Source organism: Podarcis liolepis (genome assembly GCF_965112155.1).
Source record: "Podarcis liolepis genome assembly, chromosome: 4".
Classification (NCBI taxonomy): Eukaryota; Metazoa; Chordata; class Lepidosauria; order Squamata; family Lacertidae; genus Podarcis; species Podarcis liolepis.
In genome coordinates, this window is record NC_139558.1 from 102,339,179 (window position 1) to 102,366,432 (window position 27,254).

Sequence of the window (27,254 nt, forward strand, 5' to 3'; positions counted from 1 at the left end):
TTGTGACCTGCAACGCACCTGAGAATGGATGAAGGAGGGCCCTGATCCAAGGAAAGAAGAGATAAAGCAGTGGTTCCCAAACAGATTGTCTGGATGGACCACAAACAAGAGGCTTATCCACTAATCCTCTTGTCCTCCTTTTTCCCCCTGGCGAAAACCGCTTTTCAGCACTCAGTCAGAGCAAATGGCAATTTGAGTTTTCCCCAGATGGATGTTTGCTCCAGTTGAGCAATAAAGAGCTGGTTTTCCCTGTGAACAGAGTGGAGCAAGGGGGAAACTGAAAGCATGGAACAACTGGAAGTGTGGACGAACCCAAAGGCCAAACTAGATGTGTTGCTGAAGTTAATGTTAATAGCTGGGAGGAGGGATTTTCATCAGGCCTGCAGTGAGTAGGGAGTTAAAACTTTTCTTCTCTGCTGCTGTCCCAACAAAAATTGCTCCTCTGTCGCAACCCCTGTCAGGACAAAATGATTTACAAAACCAGCAAAGCATAAAATCAAAGCATAAAATAAATATAATCATAAAATAAAACAGCTGGCAGGAAATGAACCTTGTAGTGGGAGCTACAATTGAACATGAGGCTGCAAGGGGCCTGTCAGGAGGCTGGCTTTAAAGTTTACTTTTTGGGTTGAAAGGGACCCTTATCCCCAGGCAATGGTGGTATGTGTGTGTGGCTTTTTCTAGGTGATCTCCTTTCCTTGAGTAGATGACAACTGTGTTTGTTATTTTTACTTTTTACCACCAGGCCTTTACTTAGCAGGAAGCTTACCACCACCACCACCACCACCATACTAAATTTATCTTTTTAGTCAGTCTGGGTAGGAATTTGCCACCATTTTGTTGGGTGGGGGTACAGCAGCCTCTGTCTGGAGAATTTAAAACATGGCATGGACTTGCCACTGACCTGGATATGCATCTGCACACACACTGAGCCATCTACAAGACTGGGATGATGCATACATACCCAAACCGAATCTAGGGTTGGAAATCCCCTGGAAAAGAGTGAGTTGTGTGAATCCACCTCATTATTCCAATCCCACTTAGAGGATAAACTGTTTAAAGATTTTACCACAATCAGGGCGGTATATATAGTAAATGTTAAATAATCTCGTCGGGACAAATTTTGAAAGATGCTTAGTGGGCTTGCTACTTGAGCAGAAGTTCTGTTTCCTTTTTTACAGGAATCCTCTTTGCTGCAACTACCGTGGGTCCTGCATTAGCATTCATCGTGGGGGCAGCTACGTTGCGCTATTTTGTTGACATCGATAAAATTCCCGCAGGTGAGTTAGCAAATGTTCTGCGTGAGCATCTTTGTGAGTGAGTAAATCTCGCAGACACAGAGGGAAGGAAGTGTGGGCCAGAATTTGTGCTTCTGCTCTGATGTCTATCACTATGTCTGGTAATTGTGTTCTTCTTCTTTGGCGATCACTCGTAGCCGAGTAAGATTGTCTTCCATAAACACGGTTTTAACAATGAGTCTGTAAGTGAATGTGTACTTAGCTGAAGTCAGCATTACTGACCTTCCTGTGTCTCAGAGTGGAGGTTTATGACTTCATTCCTAAGCCACCAGGGTTCAGATTTCATAGAAACAAACGTACACAAAGACAGGCGAGCAAATGGAATCTGCTAGTGTAGGAGCTGGGTTTAAAAGAACCTGGGCTCACTGAGCAAATGGCGTCCTTCGCAGGAAGCCACTACAAGATGTGTGGGATTATAGGATGTCAAACACAGTTTAAAATGAAGATATTTGTGCCCTGACCCCATGGACATGCATAGCACATTTCACTAGGGAGTTCACCCAGGGATTTTGTCCCTCTAAAAGGCAAACATTTATTGAACTGATACTCATAATCATAAAGGATATTATTTTTATTCACCAAGCAAACAAAAGAAACTTAAACTTAGCTAACCACTGGTTTTTAAATTAACAACTAAACCTCCCCTAAAAAATACCAACTTTAAAATTAGACAACGAAACATTATTTTGCTGTAGTGATATCAGGATATCAGGTGTTGCTGTAGTGATGCAGTCAGTTTTTATGTTCTTTATCTTTAACCAGATAACGATCTAACCCAAATTGACCAAAACAGAATAAATTTTCTTCATCTTCCTGTTCTAGAGAATGAGATGTCACTCACCAGGTGTAAGCAAAATGTGGTGAGTGGTGAGATGGAGACAGAGCCATGCAACAGAGAGAGATGCAGCAGAAGAAAAAGGCCAGAATGGATCTGCAGCTTCCACCTGCGCCACTTCCAGAGACAGACGCAGGCAGAAGCCACAGATCTATTTCAGCCTTTTTATGCCTTAAAAAGTGGTGTAAAAGCAAATCTGGATGAGCCTGAGTCTATGTTCCTGGCAAAAGGCGTAGGCAGCTGTGGAGGCCTCTGAGAGTTGTGCTATCAGCCACCAAAGCACCAGCGTATCTTTGAGCTCTTCCATGTGCTTTGTGTTTCAGCGGAAATTCACATTAATAACAAAGATCCACGATGGGTTGGAGCCTGGTGGCTCGGTTTCATAATTTCCGCCAGCGTGGTCGCCATTGCTTCAATACCTTATTTCTTCTTTCCAAAAGAGCTGCCTAGAGAGGTAAGGACACGATTGAGTATAGCTATTATCAAGGCACGATCTCTTTCCTCTTGAAATGGAAAGTAAGGCAATTCAAAACACTGGCGCATGAGCCACTTCGGCTTAGTGGGTAGGGTGCTGGGCTTGGACCAGAGACATCTGAATCCAGATTTGTGCCCTCATGTAAAACAACCTTGGTACTCTAGTGCCAAGCCCTGTCTCAGTCTAACCTTTTTATCCTACAGGGTTGTGGATATAAAGCGAGAGGGAAACCCCGTGTATGCCATCTGAGTACCTTGGAGAAAGGGCAAAGTTAGATATGGTGTGGTACACATCAGGATGTTTTGCTCTGTTTACTTGTGTGCTCTCCATCTTGGGTTTACAGCTGTCATGTCTGGCTGAACAGGCCCAATGTGTCAGTGAATGCTCAGGAACGTTCTTGGTTCCTGGGACAGAGCAGATCCCAAGCAGATCCCACCTCCTACTGGACAAGTGAGTGGCTGTCAAGGGGCTGTCAGGAGAAGGCAGGTTCATCCACAGGTCAGGAAAAGCACTTGAGATGCAAAGTGCAATTAACTTTTTATTCACAAAAGTAAAACTGCAACACAGTCCATCTAGGCTAGTCTCCTCTTGTTGAAGACGTTGCTGGAACTGGCATCTGGCCTCTCCTCCTCTCTAGCCCCCTCACTCTAGACTCCTCCAAAGCAGCTGTAGATTGTGACGAGGAGGAAGGATCCCTTTTGGGGCCTGTTTGGCCTGTTGCTCAACCATGTGCAGGACTCTTTGTGATGTGGGTGTCAGTGGAGAGCTAACTGGAGCAAGACTGCCCAGCTGCTGAGCTTCTGGCTCCTCTCTGTCAGAGCCTGCGCTCACACTAAGACTCCTGGCACCCAGCCTTGTCCTGAAATGGCTTTCTTCTTCTGACACCCGCCTCCCCCCCCATGTTCACTCAACCCTCCTGCTTCTATGACCTCCCAGCTTGTCCCTTCCACAGACTGGTCCTCCAGGTCCCACCACCACTGTCCTTCTTCCTCTGTGTCATTCCTTGGTGGCTCTTGAGAAGGCATCGCCCAACACTCTTCCTCATCCAGCCAATCTCTGACAGTGTCCATCTGTCAAGCACCCTTCCCTAGACCTCCTGATACCCAGCCAGACCTTTTACATTCAAGGTGCTACTTGAGCATCGAACGGGAGACAGAACTCGTCACAGTTGGAGCACACAGTGAAGGTCGTGTCAGGCCCAGGCTGGGAGTGACAGCAGGATAGACTGGGCATGAACTGTTACCAACTCACAGGAATAAGGAGAACAGGAACTGAAGAACTGGCCAGGCGAGGCACGAAGGCAGAGCCCTTTGATGGTAGCCAAACGTGACTCGCATCAGGGCGTTCAGGGAAGAAGCAGAAGAGGAAAGGAAAGCAGCACACTCAGAAATGATGACTTTTCACATTTATGTCTTTTCTACATTTTTAACGCACTGACCATGTTTCACAAAAGTGGATTGGGTGGGTGGGTGGACTTGCGCAGGTTTGGGAAACAGGCAGATTGAAGAATCAAGACACAGACAAGTATTCAAGCATTCAGACAAGCCATTCATTTTTTTTTAAAAAAAATACGTTTTTATTGATTTTCGAATATCGTTCCAATAGCAGCCTCATTATCCAGCTATTACAATTATTAATGCCAATTATTCCAATGTCAGATTATACAATTTAATCAAACTGGCATCCTGACATGCTAGATTTGATGACTTCATTCTTCAACATTTTTCCTGCATTCCAAAATCTTAATAATTTCCATTACTTTCCATTTAGATAAAATAATCCCTTATATAAGACCTACAATCTTGTGATTTCATTTGTGTTGGTATATTAGGTAATTTATGAAGTTCCAAGTGAGGAACTCTAACTGTAATTCTTATTCTTGCGTGTGACAGTTTCCTCCCCCCCCCCATGATGTTTTCCCGTCCATATATGGTATTATATCCTTCATTATTACAACTGTTGATGGTTCCCGTCATGTCTCAGGAGAAGCGGTTATCTCAGTTTCCAAAAGTCACTGCATCACTTCGTCAAGCCATCTTCACCATTTTTCCAGCCTAGGAATCATAGAATCATAGAATCATAGAATCATAGAGTTGGAAGAGACCACAAGGGCCATCGAGTCCAACCCCCTGCCAAGCAGGAAACACCATCAGGAAGAACAGTCTGAATTCAGACTGCAAATAGTTAATCCAAAAGCTTCTGTTCTCGCAGCTGGTAGACTCCTTTCTTCCCTGCTGCTGATTTATGGCCAATTGTCCTTATCTCAAACACATTCCTCTGTGGATAAAGGAGGTTAGAGAGGACTTTGCTTCATATTTTTGAAGCATAGCATTTCCCCCCTCCCTTCCCTCTCAGTTCCTTTCTCTCATGCATGTGCAGTTCCAGTTTTGTTAAATTCCTTATTTATATTCCAATTTATTCCTTCCACACTTGTACAGATATTTTTTTAAAAAAACAACAACCCTGCATTCAGGGGAGGGTTGCCGTATCATAAATGTAGAGAAAAACTTTGATATAAGCAAAGCGTGGGCTCCCCTCCCCGCAATGTCTCTTTCACCGAATGAAATTCCCTCTCAATCTAAACCTTTTAAATCCTTGTAGCTGGGTTCGTTTTCACAGTTTCTTATCTCACCATCTCTAGAATGCGCCTGTAGTTTATTCCAATTAAACAAACCGAATTAGCAGGATAACCTGTGCTTCCAGGAAAAGGATCGGGGGGCGGTGGGGTGGTTGCGGCAGCCAGAGTACTCCATGCACCCAGTTCCTTTCCTGCCCTCGCATTCCAGTGTGAGAGCCAGTGTGGTGTAGTGGTTAAGAGCGGTAGTCACGTAATCTGGGAAACCGGGTTCGTGTCTCCACTCCTCCACATGCAGCTGCTGGGTGACCTTGGGCCAGTCACACTTCTGTGAAGTCTCTCAGCCCCACTCACCTCACAGAGTGTTTGTTGTGGGGGAGGAAGGGAAAGGAGAATGTTAGCCGCTTTGAGACTCCTGAAGGGGAGTGAAAGGCGGGATATCAAATCCAAACTCTTCTTCTTCTTCTTCTTCTTCCATGAGGAAGAGAGTGCCAGACCGCCAGGCAAACTGTGGGTGAGAGCAAGGTCCCTTTTCCAATCAAAGAGGAATGCAGAAAATGAAATTCCCCCATCATTTTCTGATTATCTCCGTCTATCTTGCTCCAAGGCGTTGGGAGAGGCGTCCATCCCCTGGCACACAGGAAACAGGAAGCCCAGAAAAGCCATTCATGAGTAGGTGCACTGTCAAACTTCAAGTCGTGAAAGTGGAAGCGGGTGCGAGTCTCACGACAAAGTGTTCTGGCCATGTGGCAGAAGGAAAGCTGAGTTTCTATCTTTGTGTCCTGTGTGAGAGACAAGGAAGGCCCAAACCTTTTTGCTGCTTAAAGTGAAGGAGCAAATGGTGCCTCCACAAACGACGTACAGAAGACCAGTCATTGAATGTTACTTCATCACTGGCAAATAGACAGTGTCCTCCTCTACACTTGAGGGCAGCGGACTAGCTTGGGGAGCACAGAGCAGGCATTCCCTGGCCTTCAGAATCTGCCACCTGAGGCGGCCACCCCACTTTGGCTAATGGTAGGGCCAGCCCTAGGGATCCAGAGGCATTCTTAGAGAAGGTGAAGATGGGCTGTGAAGGGTGGCGGTAGAAGAAGTCTCATTTGTTTGCTAAGTTGCTTCCCCCTTGATTATGAGCAGTTTCTCCAAAAGATCAGATCAAGCAAACACAATCTTCTGCTGAGGCAGAAATGCCTGCTTTTCTGAGCTCTGCGGAGTGATCACTGGAAAACAGTTTGCTGCAAGAAGCGTGGAGGAGAAGCAGCTTTTTGAAATGAATTGCTCTTTTTCCAGTGAGACATAAAGCCGAGACCCTGGTTGCTCCTGATTGTTAACAATCCCTTGGCATGCGCTGTAAGAGCAGCAGTGATAAGTTTTGATGTCCTGGCCACTTCCCAAGCTGGGTAATTGCTTTTTTCCTGCCCGCTCCACCTGCATTTCTCAGTGGAAGCCTCAGCCCAAGTGGCCTGCAAAGTTTCACCAGGATGCAAGAAGCCCCAAGAGAATGTCCTGTGTGACGGTCATGGTTTCCTCCTCGTGAGGTGGGGTCAAACTGAAGCTGAGGCAGTGGTAGGGGGAGACAGATGCTTAACCCTTCCCTGCCCCTCTGGTTTTCTGATGCAACTGCTTTCCCCAACTGCATTCCAGACATGTTTACCCTCACAAGCCTTTGTAGGGTAAGGTTACCAGATTTCCCCCCAAAGAATCCAGGTACACTTTTTTTAAAAAGAGAGAAAGAAAGGGGGGGAGTTATTTAAAAAAAGGTTAATTTTTTTTTTAAAAAAAAAGAAGAAGTAATCTCTTCTGTGGTCTCCTCTGTTGTGCAGCCTTCCTCTGGGCTCCAGCCTGCTCTCTTGGGGTGCTAGCCACCCTGGAGTAGGCTCAGGTCAGGCCTGGGCTCGGCCACGTTTCCTTGCCCTGCCAATGCTCTCCTACCTTTGTTCCTTAGCGGCGGCAGCAGCAGTGCGGCAAGGTCAGGGCTCCCCTCTTTTTTCTCCTTCCTCTTTCTCTCCCTTCCTTCTCCTTCTCCTCTCCTCCTTCTCCCTGCATTGGCTCCAGGGTTTCCCTGGCCCCGGAGTGCCACTGGGCTGTTGACCGGGTGGCCGGGCACTTTCACACCCGGCTTGATTTGGGTCATGGGGGGGGGGTTGAGTGGTTCCCCCTCGGCCGTGGCAGCGGCAGTCTCAGCAGCCAGGAGCCAGCCTGGTAGCACAGTTGGCTTTGGCTGGCTTCAGGAGCTGCTCGCTGCCGTGGCATCTGCCATTTTGCCTCACTGGAAGTCCCCATGTGATGTGTCTTGTGCCATTGAACCAATCACGCAACATTCATTCCCTACTAATAAATCTACAACACTTAAAATATAAATCCAGGGACGTTAAATGAAATCCAGGGACATTCCGGGGACAGATTTTGGCCAGGGACAGATTTGTAAATCCGGGGACTGTCCCTGGGAGACAGGGACATCTGGTAACCATATTGTAGAGGTTGGGGTGAGCAGCAGTAGAGGGAAGAAGTGATTTCAGGATGGGGGGGGTTAAGCATTCTCACCTGCTGCTTCTCCAAGTCTCTTCCTCCTGACGCTGCTTCCCAGAACAAGCCATCGTCAGGGTTCATACATATAAACACACCCCTAGTAATGAGTGTTTTAGCTTTCATAGTAAACCAACTGTACTTGTACCGGCCAGATTCAGCATTCAGCTACTAAGTGCCATGAAGCTGAGAGCCAGGCCAGCTAAATGTCACTTCACCAGAAAGACAACACAGGCATTAACCTCTCCACGGAGGGATATTTAAATGGATCTTTTCTGCCTTTAAGTGGAGTGCTGACTTTGCTGCATCCATTTGATTTTATGCCATTCTATTTGCACAGAGCCAAATTGATTTGCCCCTAGGGAATCTTGGGGACAGGGCTGTCCACTGTAACAAAGTCCACAGAGGAGATCCAATAGCCTTAACAAAGAGAAGGACAAAAACTCTCTCCTAGCCTTTTTCTTGGCAAAATAGCGGATTTGAGGAGAACAAGATTACAAAAGCAGCAGAGTGATAAAAGGATGTTTTATATTAGTGACCTCACTGAGTCTTCGGATTTCAATCTCCCTTTCTTGGGCCAGGTTATTAAGCAGGTGGTTATGGACCAGGTGGAGGAAACTGATTTTCTAGATCCATTTCAATTGGGGTTTAGGCCCAGTTTTAGCACAGAAACTGCTTTGGTCATTCTATATGATGACCACTGTTGGGAGGGAGACATGGGAAATGTGTCCCTGTTAATTCTCCTTGACCTCTCAGCAACCTTTGATACCACCAACCATGATATCCTTCTGGAGTAGCTGTCTTGAGTTGAGGTGGCGGTGGCACTGCTTTGTGGTACCAGTCCTGCTTGGATGCTTGCTTCCAGAGGGTGATGCTCGGGGAGTGCTCTTCAGCTCCATGGAGCCTTCAGTTCTGCAGGCCTCACTTTTATCCCCTAGGACAGGGGTCTGCAACCTTTAAGACAAAAAGAGCCACTTGGACCCGTTTCCGAAGAAAAAAAACTGGGAGCCGCAAAACTCGTCATTATAAAAATAACTTTTTTGTCACTTTTTTATTATTTCTTTGTTTGACTCCTCAGAATTACTCCTCCTCATAGAAATAAACGTTAAATTAACAAGTTACCTTTTTATGTGTGTGTGTTCTTCACTCCCCTTCAAAACAGTGACCAGCGTACATGCCCCTTACAATGTAGCGGGTGGGCGGGCGGGAAGGTGACGTCGGGACAGTGCGTGACTAACGCACGCACCGCCCCCATGCGACGTCACAGCCAGTACAGCACCTGCCACAGTGGGGAGTGTCGGGGCGCACAATGCGCCTCCTCCCCTCGCTAATATCGGCCCCGGAGCCGCGGCAAAAGTGTAAAAGAGCCACATGCAGCTCCGGAGCCGAGGGTTGCAGACCCCTGCCCTAGGAGGTTTAACATCTACATGAAACCACTAGGTGGGGTCATTCAGAGCTTTGGAGTATGTTGTCAGCAATGTACCGATGACACAACAGCTCTACCTCTCCTTTACATCTGCAGGTGGGGCAGTGGATGTGCTGGACAGTTGTCTTGTCTTGCCTCGGTAATGGACTGGATGAAAGCCAACAAACTGAAGCTCAGTCCTAAGGGGGCAGTTCCTTAGACTGGATGAATGGGAGGTTTTCTGCTCTTGATGGGGTTACCCTTCCTCTGAAGCAGATTTGTAGCTTGGGGGTGGGTACTCCTGGATCCCAAGGCAAATACAACTGTCGGTGGAATTGCTGACTTTTTTCCTGGATGCCCCCCCCCCCATTAAATATATCTTTTTTTTTGGTCAAATGCGTAAAGCTGAAATTGTACAGGTTAAATTGATGGAAGCTGTGGGTTGACTCTGTGTGCACGTGTGTGTGTGTGTGTTATACCCCTGCTGAAAATGTCTATGGAAATCTGTGGGTGGGTTTGGATCCGACTGAAGCAGAATGCAGTTAGCTAATCCAGTGGAAAATGATTTGAATCAGCCAGCTACTAAACTTATCAGATTAGTAGCTGGCTGATATAATAGTAGCTGGCCTATAATGGAAACCGATAAAATACTAAGTGTGCAGTGGGGTTGCATCGCTCTGCAGAAACAGTGGGTTGCGGTCGTGTGGCAAAGGAGGCGTAGCAAAAAAGGAAACAGCAGTAGGATGCAATTCTGACTGAAGCGGGGGGGGGGGAATAAAAAGTGAGGTTGAGTTCATCTGAGTTTGGGAGTGAGATTGACAAAGTGGACTATGGAGAGACCAAAGCCCAGCTTTAAGGACTCCTGGTCTTTTGTGCAGGATTCTCGCTTTGGTGGACTGATCCAGAGTTTGCCAGGAATATTACTGTTTCTTTATTTATTGCATTTACTGGTATATTACACCCCCCCCCCCATTTTCTCCAAGGAGCTCAAGGTGGCATACGTGGTTTATCCCCCTACTCATTTAATCCCCACAAAGTCCCTGTGTTTAGGCTGAGGCAGTAGCTGGCCCAAGGCCACCTGTGAGCTTTATGGCCAAGCAGGGATTTGAAAGCTGCTCTTCCAGGTTCTAGTCTGACGCTCTGACCACACTGACTCCATGTCACTTGCCCATTTCTAGGAAGAGTCGCCCCAGAACAGCCCTTCAGAAGCTCAAAACGACGACTTCCTACCCGAAAGAAGTAAAGAAAAAGAACTGAAAGACTATACTCTGAAACAGTTCATCGGAAGTAAGCTTGTGTTTATTTGCCCATCTAGAAGCCCTGCTCGTCTCTGCATACCCAAGTTATGAAGCCTACACATGTCTTGGTTCACACATTACACAGGCACCCATGTTTCCCCATGTAGGCATGAATCATAGAATCATAGAGTTGGAAGAGACCACAAGGGCCATCGAGTCCAACCCCCTGCCAAGCAGGAAACACCATCAGAGCACTCCTGACATATGGTTGTCAAGCCTCTGCTTAAAGACCTCCAAAGCAGGAGACTCCACCACACTCCTCGGCAGCAAATTCCACTGTCAAACAGCTCTTACTGCCAGGAAGTTCTTCCTAATGTTTAGGTGGAATCTTCTTTCTTGTAGTTTGGATCAATTGCTCCGTGTCCGCTTCTCTGGAGCAGCAGAAAACAACCTTTCTCCCTCCTCTATGTGACATCCTTTTATATATTTGAACATGGCTATCATATCACCCCTTAACCTCCTCTTCTCCAGGCTAAACATGCCCAGCTCCCTTAGCCGTTCCTCATAAGGCATCGTTTCCAGGCCTTTGACCATTTTGGTTGCCCTCCTCTGAACACGTTCCAGTTTGTCAGTGTTCTTCTTGAACTGTGGTGCCCAGAACTGGACACAGTATTCCAGGTGAGGTCTGACCAGAGCAGAATACAGTGGCACTATTACTTCCCTTGATCTAGATGCTATACTCCTATTGATGCAGCCCAGAATTGCATTGGCTTTTTTAGCTGCCGCGTCACACTGTTGGCTCATGTCAAGTTTGTGGTCAACCAAGACTCCTAGATCCTTTTCACATGTTCTGCTCTCAAGCCAGGTGTCACCCATCTTGTATTTGTGCCTCTCATTTTTTTTGCCCAAGTGCAATACTTTACATTTCTCCCTGTTAAAATTCATCTTGTTTGTTTTGGCCCAGTTCTCTAATCTGTCAAGGTCGTTTTGAAGTGTGATCCAGTCCTCTGGGGTGTTAGCCACCCCTCCCAGTTTGGTGTCATCTGCAAATTTGATCAGGATGCCCTTGAGTCCATCATCCAAGTCGTTGATCTAAAATGGCTGTTCCTCTTGTTGCTTCTCCCACTTTCTGGACAATGAAGTTGTCTGCAAGGCCAGTGAGGAATCTGTTTGACCTTATGCTCTTGGCTGAGTTTGACATCCAACAAATATCCGGGTAACTGAAGTCCCCCATTACTACTATCTCCCTTCCTTTTGCATGCTTGGCCATCTGTTCCAGGAAGGCATCCTCTATGTCCTCCGTTTGGCTTGGGGATCTATAGTAAACTCCCACAATGAGGTCACTGTTATTCTTCTCTCCCTTAATTTTGACCCAAATGCTCTCACTTTGGCTTTGAGGTTCTAAATCTTGGATCTCTTCACAGGTATACACATCCCCGACATATAACGCCACCCCTCCTCCTTTCTTGTCTGGTCTGTTTCTCTGAAATAGATTGTATCCCTCCATTATTACATTCCAATCGTGGGACTTATCCCACCAGGTTTCAGTGATGCCTATTATGTCAATCTTTGGGCTATTTGCTCCAGAGTTTGTTCCACACCACAGAGGTTGCTGCACTCACTTGATTACTTGAAAGAATTTGCAAAAACAAATAAATCCCAAGTAATATGGCTTTGCATCTTGAAGGACCGAATGCAGTTTTGGAGTAGAACAAGATTATACACCGGCTACTCCTCCATCCCTATTCTTGAGAGGGGGCGGGTCTCCAAGAGAAATGTGGCTACATTCTGGAACTAGTTACATATGAATCAGAAAACCTATCCAGGTTACCAGGATCCCATATGGGAGAAGGTAGAGACATTTCCTGGGAAATGTATACTTAGGCTTGATCCCATCACTAGTGAAGTTGCTTTTTTCAGAATTAATAACTGGATCTGCAAACAATAGATAGAGTAAATTTTCTAATTAGGCCGGCATGTAGTAGACACTGTGAACATTCAGACTTACACTGCTGCTGTGGGAGGAGGTTTGGCTGAAATCACTATGGCTTCCTCCAGTTCCTTCGTAATGGCCCTGAGCCATTTGCTCAGGGAAAAATAGGTTTGTGGAGAATTCCAACTGAATGGCTCTTCTTGGTAACACCGGGCAGATTTTAACCAGCCACCAGACTACTAATCTGCATCATGATAAAGCGATAAAGGGCCAAAGACGAGCCTATAACTTTCTCCACGATTGCAGGGGAAATTCCAGACACGCTGTAAAACTGCAGCTTTAAAGGTCTGTTGGGATGCAGCGTACTTAAGATTGATTTAGAGATCTGTTATCAGGCAGAGTAATGGGGAACATTCGCTGTCCGGTCCAATAAAGCACTCTCTTTCTCCTCCGGATTAAGCTAAATGCCCTGTTCCTACTTTTAGCCTAGCAAGTTTTATTTCCATCAGATAACAATATGCTTCCAATCTGCCACTGTGCTTCTGGACGGCCAAGAAAATGTTAATCAGCCAGGGAGACAAATTCCAGAGAGAGAGAGAGAGATCACCGTGCAAAGCATTCTACTGCAATAGAGGAATCCAGCAGCTCCTGAGCTTACCACCCAGAGGGAAGGGGGTGCTTTATCAGCTGAACTGCAAAAGACTCTTGGGCTGAGCAGTTGTTGCTGGTTTTTTGTACAGTGGTACCTTGGTTTACGAACTTAATCCGTTCCAGAAGTCCGTTCTTAAACCAAAGTGTTCTTAAACCAAGGTGTACTTTCCCATAGCAGCAGGGGACTCAATTTACAATGGAACACACTCAACAGGAAGCGGAACATGTTCTGCTTCCAAGGCAAAGTTCACAAACTAAAACACCTACTTCTGGGTTTGCAGCATTCTTAATCCAAGTTGTTCATAAACTAAGCTGTTCTCAAACCAAGGTACCACTGTATCTTCGTTTTAGATCCTGTTATGATTTACGTGGAAATTGTTCAGTTTGGTTATATATTTTTTAATGCTTTGCTTCCTGTTTATGACTACTTTTGTTGAAGTTGTGTGTGTGTGTATTTCATGTTGTAGGCCGCCTTGAGCGTTTGTTTGAGTTGTGGAAAGGCGGCATACAAATAAAATGATATCTGATGAACTGCCAAGGAACAACACCTTGTACATTGGCAGAAGTCTTTGTGGGGATGTTGTTGACCGCAAAGTCTGCTCATGTGAGGGGTGGCCTGAGTCGTTGGGCCATGCCATCATCCTCTGTGGATCAAGAGTTTCTACTGGCACTACTATTCTGCCATTGGAATTTTTCCATATAAAGGAAAAAGGAGTAGGGAAGGGGGGAGTGTCTCTCTGTGTGGGTGTGGGTGTCTCTCTGTGTGACCTGGGCTTCCACCAGCTAGGTTTCAGAGCCTTCCTGGCCCAACCACCAGGGAACTCTTTCCTCTGCAAGCCTTGCAGATCCTCCCCCCCCCCTATTTCTTAGTCACCTGACAGCGTAACTTACCACATGTCCTCTGAAATGCAGGTTCCTGAAGAGCACGGTGTCAAGTGCCATACAAGCCTCAAACACCTCACTTAGCACTCAGTCGGCTGACCATACTGGCTCCACTGGTCATAGAATCATAGAATTGTTGAGGTGGAAGGGATCCCCAGGGGTCGTCTAGCCCAGCCCCTTACAATGCAGGAATCTCAGCTAAAGCATCCATGACAGATGCCCATCCAACCTCTGCTTCAAAACATCCGAGGAAGGAGAGTCTGTCACCTCCCGAGGGAGACCGTTCCACTGCCAAACAGCTCTTGCTGTCAGAAATTCCTTCCTAATATTTAGTCAGAAACTCCTTGTTAGTTAAATCCATTGGTTTTGGTCCTCGCTTCTAGAGCAGCAGAAAACAAGCTTGCTCCATCCTCCATGTGACAGCCCTTAAGATATTTGAAGGTGGCTCTCATATCTCCTCTCAAGTCTCCTCTTTTCCATGCTAAACATACCGTATTTTTCGCTCCATAAGACACACTTTTTCCTTCCTAAAAAGTAAGGGGAAATGTGTGTGCGTCTTATGGAGCGAATGCAGGGGGGAGGCAGGCAGGAAAAGCCCCCAAGAGCCGCACTCAAGCTCCGCGCGGCTCTTGCGGGCTTTTCCCCAGGAGGGAGAAGGGACTGATGTGGCCAGTCAGTCCCTTCTCCCTCCTCGTAGAAAAGCCCGGAGGAGCCGCGCGCTCCTTAAAGGGTGCGTGACTCCTGTGAGCTTTTGTGGGAGGTGGGGGAATCGCCATAGCCGCGCGCAGCCTGTCCCAGCCAGGAGAGGCTTCTTTAGCTGTCTATGGCAGAAGCCAAGACAGCGAGCAGGATGGATCCCACTCGCTATCTTAGCTTCTTTAGCTGCACGCAGCCTCTCCCGGCTGGAAAGATTGCGCGCGTCTATGGCAGAAGCTGAGACAGGCAGTGGGATGGATCCCGCTCGCTGTCTTGGCTTATTTGCTCTTTGGGGCGGGGGGAGGGGGAATAATATTTTTTTTCTTGATTTCCCCCTCTAAAAACTAGGTGCGCCTTATGGTCCGCTGCACCTTATGGAGCGAAAAATACGGTAACCTTTTAAGTCCTTTTAAGCCCCAGCTAGTTCTTTATTCTGAGCAACAGATTTCGTTGGACAGGCTAAGCTGCCATTCCTTCCTACATATACATTACGTTGCCAACCTGTGTTGGCTGCCTAAACTACCATAAGCTACCTAAACTACCATACTTGCTGTTGCCGCCGCTTCAAGGCAAAAAAGAGTTAGCTGAGTGGCTCCCAATTTTTTCACGCCACCGCCCACTTGGTTCCATAAACCTGTACCCAGTTCCCTGTACCCTACCCGATAAAGAACATTAATCAGAAAAATTGTGTGCACAACCCACAAAGAAGATAACAACACAACAAAATTCAGAATTCCAAACAGTAGTTAAAACCTAATTAAAACTATTTAGTTTAACTAATTCAACAAAAATTGATTCACTTGATCCAGTGACACCAGCTTTTCAAAGTCTGACATTCATTTATACCTCCAGTGCCCCCTTGCCACTTACCACCCCCTAGGTATTCCCACTGCCCCCCAGGAGCAGAAGCACCCACTTTGAGAACTACCTACTTAGTCTGTAGCAGCAAGAGACAGCAACAGAATAATGCCTATTCTTATTATTAATTATAATTTGCTACTCTTTCTTCTGTTGCAGTGTTTCCTGTGGTTTTCATGAGGCTGATGAAGAACCCCATCTTAGTTGTGGTCATCTTGGCTATGGTCAATCTCTCTGGCATGATTGCTGGCATAGCAACCTTCATGGCCAAACTGTTGGAGAGGCAGTTCTCCCTGTCCGCATCTGTTGCCAACATGATCCTAGGTGTGTGCTGCTTCCTTGTTTCCAGATCACAAGATCTCAAGGTCATTTAGATCCCATTCCTGTCACGTTTAGTAAGGGGCAGTGTTGTGCCAAATTTTGGCAGCGTTCAATTTTTTCACGGCAAAAATCATGAGTGGTATCCAGCTAAGTTTTACTCAGGGTAAACCCATTGAAATCAATACAGAAAACAATGCACCATGTTATCCCTACATCTCTTTGCCAAGAGATGGGAAGGGATTGCGCTCTGCATCAGGTGGTGAGCAGTCTTTAGGCTTTTGTTGTAGAATGTACTTTGGGAATCTAATGGATTCCCAAGAGCCCAGAGGAAAGTAGGGGTGGGCATATGAGACTGAGTGTATACTCAGCCCAGGAATTTGCTTTTCAGTACCAGGCCTGAGCTTTTGACACAAAAAGAACTCCTGGTTTCCTCCCACCCAGATTTCTTTCAGTGGTTCAATGTGGGCGCAAGAGCTTTTTCACGGTCACTGTTCTTAAACAACTGGGAATCAGAAACCCTTGTCAATCTGTTGTTGGTTGTAGGTGGAATGCCTGATCTAAAATGGCAAATGCATGCCCGATAGAAGCGCAGGAATGTGGGTGCAACTGTACAGGCCAAACCCCCCCCCCCATTTACAAGGGGGTTACGTCCCGAGGCACCGTGCACATCGGTGAAATGACGTATATTTGAAGCACTGTTAGGAAAAACTGCAAACACCCACCCCCGCCCAGTTCCACCCCTCTTTAAAGAAGCTACTTTAAAATAAGCAGGTTGTGGGCAGGGAAAGGTTGTTCTGCTGGTAGATCTCTGCATTGTTTATATATCTAACAAAATCCACATACCACTTGATTGTAACAAAACCCCTGTAGTTTAAAGACGGAACAGGCAGGGTTATCGTTGCTTTTTAAAAATGTATTTTGTGTTCTGATTTTGTAGTTTTATGTTGCGATCTTCGTGTGAAGGTTGGTATACAAATTTAACAAATCATCACCACCATCCCACAGGAGCTGTCAACATCCCGAGTGGCATGTTCGGAATCGCCCTTGGAGGTGCCATCATAAGGAACTGCCGCCTCTCCCTCACCCAGATCGCCCTGATGAGCGTAATCAGCATGGGTCTCTGTACCATCTGTGACGTGCCGCTCTTCTTCTTGGGCTGCCAGACGCAGACGGTGGCAGGACTTGACCTTTCTGGAAGGTATACAAGCATGCCTGTTTAAAGGAAGATGTGGGGAAGTTATCCAGTTTAAGGCCATAGAAGTGTAGGTTTGAAGGAAAATGAAAGTCTTTAACTGTAGAGATTTTCAGCTGACATGCCTCGATTCCTGGCTCCTTCCTTAAGTCTTCCTTTTTTCTTTGGCACTCCCTCCTCTTTGCTCTGCAGGAAACCCATTTTCTGTCTACACCTTGTTATAGGAAAATCCTTGGGCTCACTTGCATTGCCAAACAAAGACACCAGCTAGGAATATAAGAGCAAAACAGCAGCCTGTAGGACTGATCTTTATTTAGAAGACTATTGCAGGACTTTCAGCCACCACATGGAAAAAGCAGGAAGACAAAGGAGAACAAAGGATGGCTCCCTTTTTTATAAGTTTCCCTTTTTACCCACAACACCCTTAGTGAAGCATCATACAGACATCATATATACATCACAGCTATTTCATAACCTGGGAGGGGTCTTCTGGCAGAAACCTGATAATCAGGTTTGCCCCTATCCGTACCTTGACCTCCACTTCACACCGATTAAGTACAGTGGGACCTTGGTTCTCAAACTTAATCCATTCCGGAAGTCCGTTCCAAAACCAAAGCTTTCCAAAACCAAGGCAGCTTTCCCATAGAAAGTAATGCAAAATGGATTAATATGTTCCAGACTTTTAATAACAGCCCCTAAAACAGCAATTTAACATGAATTTTCCTATCTTACGAGACCATTGATCCATAAAATGAAAGCAATAATCAATGTACTGCAGTCACACAATCAATCAGTAGCTGAACTGGGTTCCACGCAGTCACAAAAACAAAAACAAAAAAAGCCACAAAAACGCAAAATAAATGGCAAAAACAGACAGACCTCAGTGTAACACTCAAAATGGAAGTGTGGCACTCAAATCAGAAGCGTAACACTCAAAACGGAGCACGTTCAGCTTCCGAAAAAAGTTCGCAAACTGGAACTCACGGAACTTCCGGGTTTGCAGTGTTTGGGTTCCAAGTTGTTTTGAGTACCAAGGCGTTTGAGAACCAAGGTACCACTGTAAAATGAAGGTGAGTATGTACATGGCCAAGTTAACCACACCTCTTTTGTCTTGACCAGATCCTAACCAACTGAGGTTAGGATGGCTACTGTCTGGCACTCAGAGCCAGGATGCCAGCAATTATCTCCCATGCAAGAGGTTGCTGGGTACGTGATCTTGGGCTTCAGGGATTATGGCTGCCCACTTCCCAGACTCCCCCCTTGGTAGCCATTCATTTCCTGAACAGAACAAAGTTGGAATGGCACAAATCCGATATTGGAGTGATTTTATATGACTTTCTAAAGTTTTCCCGTTCAGCCAATACATAGATACATTTATCAGTGAACTGTTACATTTGGTATTGTGCAGCAGAGACCCCTTTGAATAGAGATGGGGGCGGGGACTGTGTGATGAAGTGTTTTGTGGGAACATTTGCGGGCGTGATTGTGTTGATTTTGGTAGTGGGGGTATGTATGATGTCTGCTGGAGGGACAACCCCCCCTCCAACCTTTCTCCAAATTCTGGTAACAACCTTGCGTAGCTTCTTCCATCTTGCATTCCCATTTGCTCCTCTCATGCTTCTCCATACTACCTCTAATCTCTGCCATTTCTCATCGACCCCTCTTGCTTTTCTCAACACTGACCCATTCCTAAGTTTGCGTGGGTTTGGGAGTTGTTGGTATATGGGATCTAGTCCCAAGATGCTCTATAATAGGCATGGGGCCTGTGGGTGTATGTGCAGGCTTTTCTTGGCCTTCTGTCACATCTTTTGCACACCCCTCTTTTGCACACCCCTCTTCTGCCTCTAGCAGAAGGGGTTGCCTCTGAGGGGATGTGGCATTTGGACTGAAGAAGGTTCCCCAACATTGCTTTATAGATACTATGCTTAATTAGATTTATCAGTTGTTGTCACAGAGGTAGTGAAGGGGAGGAGGGTGGGGGAAGAGAGAGAACCAGGAACTAAGCTTAGCAAAAATGCAAGGCCACCAGAGCAGCAAATTTAGGAATTAAAGGGTGTCTGCAGTATGGAGAAAGTCAGGGCTGAAGAAGAAGACTGGAAATGAAAAGGCCCTCTAGAGCCACAGCTCAAGCAACAAGGTCGGCTCATAAAGGAAGCCAGGAATATGGAGCCAGGCCAGATCAAGAAGGTTCTAGCCTGAGGGGCTGCAATTACGCCTCCCAGCACATGTTGCAGTGCTCAGCAGTTCCTGGCACTGGGATGCCGCCCGCTGTGACACGACATCACATACGAAGACTCTGTCATGGATGCTTTAGTTGAGATTCCAGCATTGCAGGGGGTTGGGCTAGATGACCCAACTCTCTGATTCAGGAAGGAAGGAAGGAAAGCTTTTTGTATTCAGATGTAATTCATGTGCAAAGGCAAGCCGATTTAATCAAGTAAAACTCATACGATCAGTTGACTATGGTGTCTTGTACTGAATGACAGCCCCAATAAGTATTTGCATAAGCCTTTGTGCAAGCGCATGCAAAAATGTCCCAGGGCCATGATGCTCTTGCTGACCTAATTCTGTGCTCTTCCTTCTGCAGTTCTGGAATTGAGGAACATGTTTTCGATTGTAACCAAATGTGCAAATGCTCCCCGTCAGCCTATAACCCTGTGTGCGGTGCGAATGGTATTGAATACATCTCCCCTTGCTACGCTGGCTGCACGGGGCTAAATATCGAATCCGAAACACAGAAAGTTCTGGTGAGTATAGATTCTTCTAGATCTTCATAAAGAAGCCTGCAAGAGGAAAGTGGTCAGGAAAGTGGTGGGCTTGGAGTGGAGAAGCAGCAGGTGGGAGGTGTCCCTACCTCTTCCGTGCCTCTGCTGCAAATTGCCCTCTTTTGTTTTGTCATCCAGAGTCCGCTACATGCTCTTGCCTGCCACGCATAGTTAGGCCTTAAGGAACCACACTCGGTCCCCTCCACATACAGGATACCGGGTCAGTATCCCTCAGGCAGGCTTGAAAAGGGGCACTGCTAATGTGAAATACACATGAGCCCCATGCTGGGCAAAAGATTCCTGCATTGCAGAGGGTTGAGCTGGATGACCCTTGGGGTCCCTTCCAACTCTACACCAGCCATTAACTGCAAAGGAGATGAATTTATTTGATCCCATCTATCTACCTCAGGCTATGCTCTATCTTTGTCACCAAACTCTGAGTATAAATTGCACACTGTATTAATTGATATTGTTTTTAACATTAGTGACCATGTGATGATTTTAGCTTATGAATTTTATTGTTTAATGTTTTTATTTGTACATTGGGGCACTTTTATAGCTTTGTTTACAGTACGTAATGTTTTAATAATATAAATGTTTTAAGTCTTTTTTTACCAATTCGGTATATTTTCTTTTAATTGTCAAATACAGTGGTGCCTCGCAAGACGAAAAGAATCCATTCTGTGATTCTCTTTGTCTAGCGGTTTTTTCGTCTTGCGAAGCAAGCCCATTGACGGATTAGCGGATTAGCGCTATTAGCGGCTTTTAGCGGCTTTTAGCGGCTTTTAGCGGCTTATCTGCTGATCGGATCAGCTGATAAGAGGATTAGCGGATTAGAAAAGGGGGGGGGAGGAAAAAAACCCCGCAGGAACTCGCAAGGCATGGTCGTTTTGCGAAGCAAGCCCATAGGAAATTCGTTTTGCGAAGCACCTCTAAAACGGAAAACCCTTTCGTCTAGCGGGTTTTCCGTCTTGCGAGGCATTCGTCTTGCGGGGCACCACTGTAATTCTGTGTACATTGCGGTAGCCTTTGTCTATGTGCAATAAAACTGACTGAGACTGAGACCTTGGGCTAGTCACACTTCTCTGAAGTCTCTCAGCCTCACTCACCTCACAGGGTGTTTGTTGTGGGGGAGGAAGGGAAAGGAGATTGTGAGCCGCTTTGAGACTCCTTTGGGTAGTGATAAAGCGGGATATCAAATCCAAACTCCTCCTCCTCCTCTCCTCCTTCTTCTTCGTCTGTGATTCACGCTTTTAGATTAATGGATGCTCCTTCTTCAAGATGAGGGAATGTCAATGGGGAGAAGGGAAGGAGGAGATCAGTCTTAACCTTTCCTCCCACCTGCCCCTGGTACTGTTGCCATTGTTCCTTCTCTGACTTCCTGCCCCTTCCCTCAGAACTACACCAGTTGCAACTGCATTGTTGTCGACGGCGGCTATGGCTATGCTACACCTGGGAGCTGCAGCTTCCACTGTTCCAAATTCCTGATGCCTTTTGTGACCATCGCCTCCTTGTCCACCTTCCTGGGGAGCCTCGCACACACGCCGGGCTTCGTGCTTGTTCTGAGGTACTTCGTGACATTTTAAAAGTACTTCCTAGGAACATTTGAGCAGTGGCATTTCTCTGTTAAGGAATCTAGATCAGATGCGTTTGCGGGCTCTGCTGTATTTGAATGCCTGTCCTTCACAAAGGAGAGGGAAGAGATGGCTCATTAAAAAAAAACAACCAACAGTTTATGCCCAGTTGTTTATTGATTAGTGTTCACCGGGAATTACATGGCACTTCACCGACAGACTCCTAGCCCCCAAAGAGCCTATAGTCTAAACTGTGACAATGGAAGAAATGGCAGCTATGGGGCAGGAATGGGAAAGGCAAAGGAAGAAAAAATATGGATATGAACAAATGCAGCTAAATGCTCTCTCTTGAGCTTAGTTCAGTGGGAGTAAGGAATAAGGGCATAAGCCTCCTGTGAAAAGTGAGTTTCAGGGGGGATTTTAAAGGAGAGAGCGAGAAGGAAGTGCCACCACAAAGTGTTTCGAAAAGAAGTTCCAGGCATTAGGAGCAGCAAGGGAAAGAGAACAGAATCTCTTCTGGAAAATACACCTCATGTGCAGGAAGCTGGAACAAGGGCTGGAAGGATCTGTCCATTTCAGTTCTCTTAGTTGATCCCCCCCCCCAACTTCCAATCTTAAATTCAGTTTTCCAGATTTCTGCAGCAATTTGCATATATATGGTTATTAACCCTCATGAAAATTTACCCACGTTCTGTTGTGGATTTCTCCCAATAAGCACATTTTTGCATGCAGTTTCAACTAATGTGCACATTTTTGCAAGCAGTTGTTTTCTAGCGTAGCAGCAGATCACCTAGCCTGAAGAGTCCCCAAGGGCTCACAGCCTTCTGCAGACATGCCCCTTGGGCTCCCACCAATCCCTTTTGGCTTTCTCTTTCAGAAACGTTGACCCTGAAGATAAGTCTTTTGCCATTGGGATACAGTTCCTCATGCAGAGAGTTCTAGGTAAGTCAGAGGCAAGTGGTGCGTGTGTGTTTGGGGCACAGTCAGTTTGCTGTTTGGTGGTGAATTTCGCATCCTGAAAAGGAAATTTCCAGCCTTGGTGGTTGTACAGAAAACTTGAACACTTGTTGAGTGTGCAGGGTGAAATCTCAGAAGCCAGAGCAATCTTTGCTTTCTGTGCATTTTAACTTGTGGACACATGCAAGAAGCATTTACAGATTTGACTGGGGTCCAATAGGCCCCAATAAATTCATAGTCAAAGCACACACACACTATACTGAATAATTATTCCAAATTTAAGATACAACATAAGTTTTTTATAGTACAGGTGTGCAATTATGCAGGGGTGATAATGTAATGATCCCCCCAAACAATATTACCGTATTTTTCCATCTATAAGACGCCCCCATGTATAAGACGACCCATATTTTGGGGGACTCCAATTTAAGAAAATGGGGGAGATGGCCTCTGTGTATAAGATGCCCCCACATTTTGGACATTATTTTTTAGGGGGGAAACCTAGTCTTATACACACAAAAATACAGTAATTCCCATTGTGCTTGGCAGACCCCTGCTTACTAATGCGATGTTTTTCTTCAACTCAAACCCTTCTTGAGAAACAGAACCAAAATACAGTGGTACCTCTGGATGCGAACGGGATCCGTTCTGGAGCCCCGTTCGCATCATGAAGTGAACGCAGTCTGCGCATGCACGGTTCACTGTTTCTATGCATGCGCGTGACATCATTTTGAGTGTCTGCGTATGTGCGAGCGGCGAAACCCAGAAGTAACATGCTCCGTTACTTCCAGGTCGCCGCAGAGCGCAACCCGAAAATCCTTAACCTGAAGCTACTTCAACCCGAGGTATGACTGTATATGAAATAGCTAACACCCCCTTATTTTATCTGTCACATCAACATAAAGTAGGTGTTGTTGTTTTGTTTTAAAATCAAACATATGCTATCATCAGTTTTCTTAATGACAAATAAATCATAGTAAATAGTGATATACACACACACAATTCATGAGATTATAATATATGTAATCAATAATAATATAGAAATGTCCTTCTAGTTCTTAATTATAAAAAAGATAAAAATAGGGGGGAAATAGGTGGTAGAATTTAAAAAATGAGTAGAAAGAGAAAATGTAAGCCTTAAAAGCAATCATAATCACATTTCATAAAATTGAGAATTATGATAACCTCCACCTGCTTACTACCCCAAAGTTATCTAAGCTGTGTCCAGTCCTGTTCAGATCTGTTTACCCTCTTTTTTTGCTTGTGGAACTGAAACAAACACAAGTAATTTTACTCAAAACAGCCATTTCCCACAATTTGATGTGACATTCCGTCAAATGGGGGCATCTCCTTTCTCCAACAATATTTTGCATCTGGAATTGGTGCTACCACTATCATCTGAAATAACAAATTTCCCTCTTCATTGGGTGTTGCACTTTTCAACTACATAAACAGAAATATTCAGAAGTCTTTCTGAACCTGGCGTTTCAAAACAGATCTTGCATTGGTTGTTGTTTCTTGCCAGTTTCTTTTAGCTTCAAGGCAGTTCCACCAACTGTGTCTAAAATCACTTCTGGTTGCACCTCATCCCCAAATGTGGAGATATAGCTATTGCACTGTTAAAGGAAAGTGTTAACCATGTTGGGATCATTTGGCTCCCACCAGTACCTTGGATAGGTGGTTGTCCCCCTGCCACACGTACATTTCCATTGCAATTTAACTTACCCCAGTACCTTTTACTGAGCCCCTCAAATTAAAGACACACACATACAACCAAATAATTTTATTTTATTTTTAAAAAAGACACACATGGAGGGACAGGGGACCTGAAATACAATCATTGCTCTTACTACAGTGGAATACAGTAAACATGCAGTGGCGTAGCTATGGGGTGGAGGCATCTGTCTCTCTTATCTAGATCAGCCAGTAACAAACTGAGCTGAAATAATAATAATAATAATAATAATAATAATAATAATAATAATTTATTATTTATACCCCACCCATCTGTCTGGGTTTCCCCAGCCACTCTGGGCAGCTTCCAACCGAATATTAAAAACAATACAGCGTTGCAGGCATATGTAATAATGAAGTGCCTTCCCTATTCAGGCTGCTCCAAAAGAGGATGCCAGTGATTGGGGCCCCGTGCATTGTGTGGTACAGTGACTCTCTTCTGCCCTGGAATGAAACCGCCTGGCTATTTCCCTATTCCTTACTGCGAGGCCAGCAAGCACTTTGCAAGCTGCTTGGGTGACTTCAACACAGTGCTTCTCTAACCCCTTTCAGTTCTCCAAAACCTGCAAAATGGCCAAGTGGTCCAGGCTGAAATCTGGCGATATCAGGGCTGCTGTTGGAAAGGTCTGTGGGAGGCCAGCTCTTACATGGCATGAACCTCTTGCTTGCTTTTCTAGCCTGGTTGCCTGCGCCAGTGGTGTACGGTAGCCTCATCGACACAGCCTGCGTCCTGTGGCAATACAAGTGCAAAAAGAGAACAGCCTGCAGATACTATAACAATTTATTATTCCGGCACAGGTAAGCCTCCTACTGAGCCCCTCTCTTTGTCCCCATAACAGGTCACAAATTTGGCGTGTGTGTGTGTGTGTGTGTGTTTGTGGCATCAATACCATCTACAGACAAGGGTCAGGTGGAAAGGCAACAGCAAAAGATGGAGTTAGTTTGCTTAGTTTAAAGAATACATACCCTGCCCCTCATTGCAACTGATCTCATGGCACAGCAATTTTAAAATACAGCGAAGTGAAAACAAGACAAAGCAAAATAGATGTAAAGTCCCACAAGACTGGCCATCTGTTCAGGTGGCCAGGTGCATAACACTTGCCCGTCAACTGCTTTTGGCTTTACTGAGTTTCCTCCTTCTGTGTTGGCCGTGTCTTCAGATAACGATGATTTTCAGAAGTTTCCTCTGGGTCAGAAGATAGGGTTAGTTGTATGAATCTTAATTTTAGCCACAGTAGTCCTTTCAAGCCCAAGGCAGGGCATGTGGCAGAATTTGGATTCCTGGGGAGTGGAGAAGGAGGCCTGGCATCCATTTTAAAATGGAAGGCTGGCTAGGCAGGCAGGTAGATGCTGCACAGTGGTCCCTTTGACCTCACTGATTTCTTTCTTTTAATTTTTTGGGCCCTCAGGTTTGTTGGCCTTCAGATTTTTTTGGAAGCAAGCTGCTTTGCGTTGCTTTGCATTCTATACTTCATGTTAAAAAATAAGGAGAGTGGAGCCCGCAGAGAATCTGGTGCCAGCTCTCCGTCAGTGGTCCAGGAATCAGCTGCTTGACCAATGCACCAGAACCAATTTCTATTCCACCAAAAGAAGAGGTCGAGCTGCAGAGGTTAAGCAGGAGTCCCAGCTGCTATGCGAACAGAACGAGACTGAAGACAGAGGAGGCTTCCTCGTGCCGTGTTTTGGCACTTTTATCCGTTCCTTCTTTTGTACATACAACTTGGTGTTAGCTGCCCAAGTGCCATTTGGCAAAGGGCACTTGTATAAAAAATGTATAAATAAATATTATACATAAACATACAGCCCACCTGTCAGTAATAATAGGATCCCCAAGCTGATCATTAGACGTTGCATACCACCTTGGGTGCAACGTCTTATATTTCCTTCCTGGAGGGAGGCCTGTGGTTCTGTTTTGCTGGTTCAAGATGAAGAGCAGTGGGAAATTGGGCAACGTCACCAGCAAGAGGTGGCTGCCTTTGTCTGCTACAGAGAGAAGGAGAATCTTTATGGTTGAACCCTTCTTATCCTCATGGAGGAAGCAGCGACGCCCTACAATTTCATCACGATATCCCCTTTACGTATAGTAACAGCACAGGGAAGTGGTGCCTTAATGTGCCCATTTTACGGACAGAGAACTGAGACAATGACCTCGTCCAAGAGAGTCGGGTGGACTGGCTGTTCTAAAGCCCGACGTTGTCACTACTGGATTACATGGACTCTCAAAGAAGAGAACCAGTAAGGGCTGGAACACTTCCTTCCAGGAGCAATTGCTTTTGTATAAAAGAAAGCTTACATTGACAATAATATATCCTGTGGCATTGTGTGTTTATTAAAAGTTTGTGTCAGTTACACTGGGGCAAGTTAGTCTGACTCCAGGGGAAGTGTTGTTTGGAACATGTCATGTTATGGTGAGTCTACAGAAGTCATCACACTTGCTCCACGATTGGGTCAGGAAAGTGCAGGAACGGCTGTGGGGTGTTTTGTTCAACTTCTGGAGAATCTCAACTGTCTCAGCTGAAGTGTGTGGGTCGAGGGATGGTCAGAAGCTTGGGTTTGGGGGAGGCATATGAAGCTGCCTTCTCCTGAGTCAGCCCAGTGAGGTCTCTCCTGGCTCTTAGCCGCTGGTCAGGGTATCTCAATCCTGCAATCCTTTTGAGTCAAAATCCTGGGGAGTGAGCTGGGGAATTCTGAGTGCAAAACCGGTTCTCTGTCAGTGAGCAGTCACCTCTCCAGATGTGGAAGGAGAAAGAACTTGCCCACGTGAAGACTACCTGGTGGAAACCCTTACATATGTGGTTCTTAATTTTAAACTATATGCTGATCTTTGCCAGCAATTTCTAGATCAACTATGTATCCCCAAATGGAAACCAGAGTTGGAGGTCATACATTTTCTATTACTGGGGAATGAGCAGGAGCTCAACAAGTTAGTGGCTAAATATCTCTATTTGGGGTTTTTGTCGTCGAAATACACTGCAGACGTCTGATCTCCCTGGAGACCAAGAGATGTGACGATAGACTGCTCTGCCTCCTTTCTTTTAGCAATTTTTTGTGCCACTGGGGAAGTAGTAACTCTGTCTTGAATTGTTTTAGATGTTTGTATGTGATACCAATAAAAGGTCTGATGATGAGATTAGGGGGTAAGGATGGGAGAGAGGTGGGCTAGTAGGCAAACCTACCCGATCCATATCTCCCAAATCAATAAGCGAACTGAAACACCTAACCTTCAAAGTTCAAACTTCTCCAAATTTGGAGGCACAGTTCTCCAACCATAAGGTACCGTATTTTTCGCTCTATAAGACGCACCAGACCATAAGACGCACCTAGTTTTTGGAGGAAAAC

General features: G+C 45.7%; 1 protein-coding gene across 6 annotated transcripts in view; it reads left to right on the top strand.

Annotated features, from left to right (window-relative positions):
• Positions 1-26,221, top strand: part of SLCO2B1 (solute carrier organic anion transporter family member 2B1) — a 65,056-nt gene extending 38,835 nt beyond the window's left edge. For all 6 annotated transcript variants that reach the window (XM_083499638.1, XM_083499637.1, XM_083499639.1 and 3 more), the window contains 10 exons: positions 1,182-1,280; positions 2,457-2,587; positions 10,293-10,401; positions 15,532-15,696; positions 16,699-16,891; positions 19,473-19,632; positions 21,048-21,217; positions 22,102-22,166; positions 24,593-24,713; positions 25,325-26,221. In XM_083499638.1, coding sequence (XP_083355764.1) covers positions 1,182-1,280; positions 2,457-2,587; positions 10,293-10,401; positions 15,532-15,696; positions 16,699-16,891; positions 19,473-19,632; positions 21,048-21,217; positions 22,102-22,166; positions 24,593-24,713; positions 25,325-25,469 — 1,358 coding nt within the window. In that variant the 3' untranslated portion in view covers positions 25,470-26,221. The remainder of the gene's footprint in view (positions 1-1,181; positions 1,281-2,456; positions 2,588-10,292; positions 10,402-15,531; positions 15,697-16,698; positions 16,892-19,472; positions 19,633-21,047; positions 21,218-22,101; positions 22,167-24,592; positions 24,714-25,324) is intronic.
• Positions 26,222-27,254: the final 1,033 nt, after the last annotated feature.